The 8,090-nt window shown below is 31.6% G+C and overlaps 1 protein-coding gene across 1 annotated transcript in view; it reads left to right on the top strand.

Annotated features, from left to right (window-relative positions):
• The window catches only part of LOC107638100 (AP2-like ethylene-responsive transcription factor BBM), a 5,481-nt gene extending 2,481 nt beyond the window's left edge, over nt 1-3,000 (top strand). The window contains exons 5-9 of the mRNA XM_021121917.1: nt 123-220; nt 708-781; nt 882-932; nt 1,176-1,252; nt 1,922-3,000. Coding sequence (XP_020977576.1) covers nt 123-220; nt 708-781; nt 882-932; nt 1,176-1,252; nt 1,922-2,823 — 1,202 coding nt within the window. The 3' untranslated portion in view covers nt 2,824-3,000. The remainder of the gene's footprint in view (nt 1-122; nt 221-707; nt 782-881; nt 933-1,175; nt 1,253-1,921) is intronic.

The following is an 8,090-nucleotide window of genomic DNA, read 5'->3' as shown; positions in this document are numbered from 1 at the left end:
GGGGAGTAAAAAAAATAAAACAAAATTAAACCCCCCCCCCCCCCTCCCCCCTTCTTTTTTTTGTTTTTTAAATGAATTATGCCATGTTTTCTGTTTGAGTTAAATATTAATTTGTTGATGCTTATTTGCAGGAGGTTATGACAAAGAAGAAAAAGCAGCTAGAGCCTATGATTTAGCAGCCCTAAAATACTGGGGAACCACAACAACAACAAATTTTCCGGTAAGTTTAATTTTCTTTTGCACATTTTTTTATGTTAATTCTCTTCTTAACTGCCTTGTATAGTATTACCCTCAATTAAGGGTTTGTGTTGAATAAAGCTCTATAGGCAACAAACATTATTGGCATTGGGATTAACATGCAACAATGTTGTGAACATATAAGCTATTATCCACTACTAGATAGAGGGCACTTTCTATATTTGTGTCAATGTGCAATATTGAAAAAAGTTTCCTCTTTTGATGGGTTTTGTTTGCTCATCGAAGAAACTAATTTAGATTATTTGTCTTATCAAGCTAACTATGTTACCGTATATATAATTGGTAATCAAGGAAAACGAATATTCATTTTACACTATTTATTTAATTATCAAATATTTGTTAAGAACGTAAATATATAGAAGTACAACAGTTTTGTGTATGTTGCAATATAATTTATATATTTCTTATATTTTATTTTTGTTGGAATATAATTTTGATAATAACTTCAGATTAGTCAATATGAAAAAGAATTAGAAGAAATGAAGCACATGACAAGGCAAGAGTATGTTGCGTCATTGAGAAGGTATGTGTATTTGTAATTGTATATATCCTTATTGTTATTGATTAATTTTATTCAAAAATATGAATAATGAATTATATATAAATAATATTTTGTACCGTAGGAAGAGTAGTGGATTTTCCCGTGGTGCATCCATTTATCGTGGAGTAACAAGGTACATTTGATTATTAGAATCTAAAATATATCTATGCAATAATGTATAATGTAATTTATAATAACCGGCATAATTAAAATTTGTTAATGTAGTGAACTTAATTGATATGTGAAGTATTAAAATATAAAGAATTAATGGTATTCTTTTTTGTCTACCCCAAACTGTGTTAAGGCTTGCTCTTATCCAAATATCACAGTGTTATTAGTAGAGAGTTCATTATTATATTTTAAAATATGAATGTAGGCATCATCAACATGGTAGATGGCAAGCTCGGATTGGAAGAGTTGCAGGCAACAAAGATCTTTATCTAGGAACTTTTAGTAAGTAAATTTAGGCATCTAGCTATTCTATTCCACTTCTATTCTCTATTCTATGCATGTATGATAATTCACTAGCACATGCCAACCATATTTTTTAATTATGGGCAAAGAAACCTCCAAGTAACTAAAACAAGAAAAAGAACCATGCATGATTATACAAATTCTGTGTGTCTCACTTTCAATTGCGTTGAATTATATCACCTCCTAAAATATTATGACTCATTAGGTACACCTATATATACAATCAATGAAAGCAATAATTGATGGTTAAAATAAAACTTGTGACTAATATTTTAAATAATATTAGGTAGTTAATATTTTTAGTAAATATTAATTTTTTTAAAAAAATGTTTATTTTAAATTATAAATTTTTAAAAGAATGAAAATTTTAAAAATATAAAATTTAGTATTTTCTAAATAAAAATTAATTACTTATACTTTTTCTAATGATTTCTTTTCTATACAAGCTAAATGTTTTTCTTTGATTCATTCATTCTAGAAGATTTACATACATATAAAAATTCTAGTGTTTGTTTTATTCTTGGGACGGATGTTCCAATTAACTTTAGAATATTTCTATAATCATTTCTACTTATTTCAAACGTAGATACTTAATTTTTTATATGTCTTATGTTACTTCAATTCTCTTAACATGTTGGTTTTTTGCAGGCACTCAGGAAGAGGCAGCAGAAGCATATGACATAGCAGCCATAAAGTTCCGAGGTTTGAATGCAGTTACAAACTTCGACATGAACAGATACGATGTGAAGAGCATACTAGAGAGCAGCACCTTGCCCATTGGTGGCGCCGCCAAGAGGTTGAAGGACATGGACAATGGAGACCTAATTAATGTAGACAATAGTGTTCACCAAAGACAACACCAAGAAGATCACAGCAACAACATCAATTCTCATTCTCTAACTGATGGAATCAACAACTTTGTAACTGCGGCGGCCGCCACCCATCATGGTGGTTGGCCTGCTTCCCTTGCATTCCAACACTACCCTGCTAACTATGGATCATCATCATCATCATCACAAAGGTTCTGGTGCAAGCAAGAGCAAGATTCTTCTGATCAAAACAATGTGTCTCACAATTTTCATCAAGAGATTCATCCTTTGCAACTAGGGGGTAGTACCCACAATTTCTTTCAGCATGGTATCATGACATTGGATCATTCTGCTTCCATGGATAACAATAACAGCTCTGGATCAAGCTCTGTGGTTTATGGTGGGGGTGGTGGTGGTGGTGGTGATGTCAATGGTTATGTGTTTCCAATGGGTGCTGTTATTGGCAATGATAACAATGAAATCAAGGGACTTGGCTATGAAAGTGTTTTTGGCAGTGAGGCATATAATCAAACACATGGAAGGCATCTGTATTATCAGCAACAATCATCAGCAATGGATCATAACAATAATGGAGCTGTAGTAGTTAAGGGTAGCCCATATGATCATCATCATCATCATGGTGGTGGTTCCAACAATTGGGTTCCAACTGCAATACCCACTCTTGCAGCATCAAGGGGTCTCTGCCATGGGGCTCCACCATTCACATTATTGCATGAATGAATGAATGAATGCATGAAGAATAGTTTATTAGAACTTCTGAGTCATAGCCAAGATCGAAAAAAAAAAAAGTATATGATGTATACATACATTTACTCACTAATTTCCTAGTCCTTTTTGGCCTAATTCTATTCTTCTTTATTCATCTAATATGAAATCATTACTTAATTAGTGATTGAAGAAGGAAGATAGTATTTCATTTATATATATCAAAGATGCTATATGAATTTTGGGAACTACTAACTTTGAGAAAATATGGGTATATATTTATTGGGTAGTTTAATTATTGTAATTTTTTGTATTTATTTTTCCCTTTGGAATGAATAACAAGGATAATACAAATTTAAGGAGGAATAATTTTCTTTGTCATATTATGTATGACACTAACATAGATATAGAATATGATAATATATAACATGACATAACATATATAAACACGCGGATACGGAGAAACGACGTATATATCAAGTATAAATTAATTTTTAGATAAATTATAATAATATTTTAATATTTTATTGATATTAAATATAAATATATTTTTTAATTGTTTTTAATGTTTTTTTTGTCATTTAAAATATTTTTTGTTTAAACAAATAATAATATATTCTATTTTTAAAGTGATTTCAAAATTATATGTTAAAGAATATAAGGCTGAATACGCTAATACATGATATTTAGTTATGTCTAAGTATGTTAAAAAAAAAGAATTTATTCTTATTAGAGAAAAATCTTAAACGGCTCTGACAATTACTTCGAAAGATAACAAGACCTTTAATAAAAAAAAAAAATACCCTTTTCGACTCCTAATTTTTATTTTTATGGGACTGATTAGTCTCTGTGCCAAAAAAAAGTCAATGTTTTATTTTTTTGGCACAGGGGTAATCAGTCTCATAAAAATAAAAATCAAGCATCGAAAATGATATATTTTTTTTGTTAAGGATCTCATTGTCCCTTCGAAATAATTGTCAGAGCCAAGTTAGATATTCACTCCTTTTATTAAGACATAATTGAATATAAAAAATCTGCATATCAAACAAATATCGATGAGTATTGTATTTAAAATATGTTTGATGCGCAAATACGATGACAACAATTCAGGAAAGTGTTTGTGTTTTAGAACCTTTGTCAATATATATTATTGTATTATTCTTCATTTAATATCAATCATATATTTCTATTTATGCGTTTCAATTTTTAAAATAAATAATTTTGAAATATGATATTAGAAATTTTTTTTTAAATGTAAGTGATTTTATAACATTTAAAATTGAAAAAGCTAGTGATCTTTTTATCTTAGCGCATGCAACATTAATGTAATAGCATTATAAGAAGGTGAATAATATGGTGCTTAAAACATGGTGTCTAATTTTTTAAAAAAGGCAAAAAAATAATATTTAATAAATTTTAAATATTTTATTTTTATTTTATATATTTTATTTTTTACTTATAAAGGTAAGTTAAGCAATTTAGACACTACAATGAAAGGCACCATAGAATCCACCTTATAAGAATTCAGGTGATATGACTAAATGAAATGTTTAGTTAACATACACAACAATCACTACAAGAAAAATATTGAGTATCGTCAGATTCAGCGTCGAGTTTATTGGCAAATTTTGCGTCAAATCTAAGGTAGCTTAAATTTTTCAAAAATATTTACTGTCAGATTTCACATTCCGACGCTAATTCCGACTATGATTAGTCGCGCGAAATATATGATTTTGTTCGCACTACAGTTACTAGCGAATTCACCATCGAAATGGATTTAATGAAACGCTGTGTTGCACCAATTTACCATTGGAGTACTCTGACGGCAANGCTGCTGGAGCCTCTGGTGCCATCGTCGTTGGATGTTGTCGCCCCTGAAGCTGTTAGTCATAACTGGGAGGCTGGGCACGCCATTGCTGTTCTTGGTGGTCACTGCCGTCAGAACCACCACTGCTCCAGCATCCTGTAGCCACAATCGAAGGTAAGTTTGGCCTAGTTTTTTAATTTTATTAAGATTTTTATGTGAGTTTAGGATTTTTTAGCAAATACTTTATGAAATTATTGATTAAATTAATGTAATGAAGTTTGTGACTAGAATTTGGTATTTTTTTTTTACTGTTTTCATATTTTTTTTGTGATTTTAGAATTTTGTTAGGTATTTTACTAAATTGTTGACTAAATTATGATAATGAAGTTTGTGGTTAGGATTTGGTTTGTAGTTTTTAGTTTTCCCAGATTTTGTTGTGAGTATAGAGTTTTATTATGTACTTTATTATCAAATTATTGATTAAAATAGGGTAATGCAGTTTGTAATTAAGAAAAGATGCACTTCTCTTCCTGTTACTCCTCCATCAAATCTGTCTCCTTCAATTTCAACATCTATATGATTGATTAATGATGGCTTTTATTACATGATACCTTTGTAGGATATAATATTTTGGATTTTTGTAGTTTATTAGTAGTAAACTCTAAGTGGTCTCATGCATATTTTGATATGGGTATGCTTAATTTAGTGTGAGATATATAAATACTCGAAATTATGGTAAGGCTACACTTATATAGAATAGTTATAAGTATATAATGTTGCTACATTTCTAAAGTGATGCCGTAGCAAACAAAAGTGTAGCCTATTCTTTTGAATTCTGGTAACCATTAGTGTTAAAAAGTGTAGCCTTCGGTCCTAAAGAGTATCACTTGAAAAGTGCACCATATTCTCAAACATCAAAAGTGTAGCCTTTAAGAATAGACAACACTGGTATAAGCATCCCCACTAGAGCGTCTCCAAAGCCTAAAAAGCGTAGCCTTAGCCTAATGCATCATTTTTTTTAATTTTTGGCTACACTTTTTACGTGTAACTAAATGAGTGATTTTCTTGTAGTAATCAATTGTTTAACTTTTATGTTTGACTTACTTTTCTTACGATAGAGTTTTAGAACAAAAGTGGGAGAAGGTCGCGTAGAGGCACCTTCTCAAAACCCTTGTTTGCTAAAAAATTATGGAATTATGAGGGATTACACACTAGAACAATTAGGATTTTATATGTTATTGAATTTGTGTTTATTCTAATACATGCTTGCAGTTGTTTTCTTTATGAAAATTGTTATATTTATTTGATGGATCTCTTTGAGTTAAGGGAAAGTTCTACTGAAATTTCGTGCGATTTGTTTTAAAATTTGTTTGGTTTGCAGAACATACTAATTATAGGATATGCTATGCTAGATTTTGTAAAAACTTTAATAATTTTGTCTTGTTCGTTGAATTCTAGGGTGTGTGATTCAAAATGATTCTAAGTCATCGTCTATGGATATATGACAGAGATAACGGTAGACTGGGGGGGGGATTAAAATCTGAATTTTTTGAGGGAGTTGACGTATTTGTTGGGCATGTGTTTAGCACGTGGAACTGTTTTGATGTGATGCACATTGAGAAAAACGTGTTTGACAATATCAGGCACACATATTTCACCGTCGAGGGAACAACATACCCGATCTTTGTCTTGGAAGGAGCTACAATGGGTATGGGAAATGACTATTAGTTAGAGCAGAAGGAAATCGATGCCGCACATCTATATGTGTTGCTTAAATGTGACCAGATTTCACTGTACCTCATGTGAGTTTATTAAGTCTACGTAAATATTGCAATCAATAACATTCTAACTTCTTAATGTAATCAAAACTTCTTTATCCTATTCTATCATATAGGTTATTCCAAGAGGCGAATCCTGATACCTCATTGAACAACTTTTCACGTTGGTTTAGAGAGTGCGTCAGTGTACATCTACATGACACAAAAGATTCGGAATTAGTTGCACTTAGTTGGGACCAAATAAATAAGGGCACTAGCTACCTGATGTACAATGTTAATAGATATCATTACATACCTTGCAGTGGTCGATATGGAAGAAAACTTATAACACCAGAGTTTGGATTCGTGGGGATTCAGGCGGGGTCACTCTGATTGGTTTAGTGTGTTGCACAATATAATTGAGTTAGAGTATTTCTGTCGCACTACATACAAGGTGTTTGTGTTTAAATGTGAATGGTATGATCCAAGTTCGCGACAAGGAACACGAAAGCATGAGGACTACGATATCATTAAGTTAATGTAGCCAGTAAATATAGGATATTATTCTACCTCAAAATACACGAGATGTGTACTTTTTGCCTTATTCGGGTTCATGCAAGTCTAGTTGGGTAGTTGTGGTTAAGACTAAGCCAAGAGGCCGCATCGAGTCTGATGATAGGACCGAGGGTCAAGAACCTTACTAGATTGATGACCCAACCCTTTTGAGAATGGTGGTTGATACCGGTGAGGCAATTACCCTTAGCTCTGCTATTACGGATGATGATATCATTGACCTTGGTTTATAGGACGACGCACCACCACAACAGGACGACGATCTTGAAGAAGAAGATGGGGTTGACGTGGACGAAGAAGAGGAAGACGAGTTCGATGATCAGGAAACTACCTCAGAAGAGGAAGATGGTGAACCAGAAGAAGATAATGAATCTGAATAGGGTTATTGTAAATATAGTTCTATGATATGTCTAATTCTTTATCAAACATTAAGAAGAACGTATTGCAATTAACATTGTTTCAAATATATCAATTACCATATATCATTCTATACTTTTATGTTGTTTGTTTGATATTTCACGTCAGGTTTAAAGCACTGTTTCAATTATGTTTGTCATCAGGTTTTACTTTAAATGGACGAAAAATAATTGCTTTTTAAAAAGATTTTCCGTTGGCATTACCATCGGAATTTACCAATGGTAACAACCAATAGATTTTTTTTTTTGAAAATCTCCAAAAAACCTTTCGTCAGAATTACCGTGGGATAAATTCAACGATAAAATGTCACGAATGTATGCAACATGACGCCAACATTATCGTCGGTTAATCCAACAGTAATTAACTATATATTTTGTCATCCTACCCCCATTATATTCCGACGCTAGTTCCGACGAAAATTAGTGTAGGATTAGAAAAATCCGTTGGTAAGCATTTTCAGGTGAGGTTTATATCGTCGCATTACTTCCGACGGTATCCGGCGACTTTCTTGTAGTGAACGGACATAATAAGCTTACTATTAGTGAAAAATTTTAAATTTTTTTATTTAGTAAAGAGGTAACTATCAACTTGGTATTCAAAAGATTCGAACGCTGACAAAAACAATTTTGAAAGATGTTATCAACAAAAAAGTTCCTAAAAAATAATTAATTTTGACAAAAGTGACCAACCGTCAATTGAGTTAACTGAAAATAATGTTGAATGCTGAA

The sequence above is a fragment of the Arachis ipaensis genome, chromosome B04 (genome assembly GCF_000816755.2).
Source record: "Arachis ipaensis cultivar K30076 chromosome B04, Araip1.1, whole genome shotgun sequence".
NCBI lineage: Eukaryota > Viridiplantae > Streptophyta > Magnoliopsida > Fabales > Fabaceae > Arachis > Arachis ipaensis.
The sequence above is the reverse complement of the archived record's forward strand: the minus strand, read 5'-3'. Positions and strand labels throughout refer to the sequence as shown.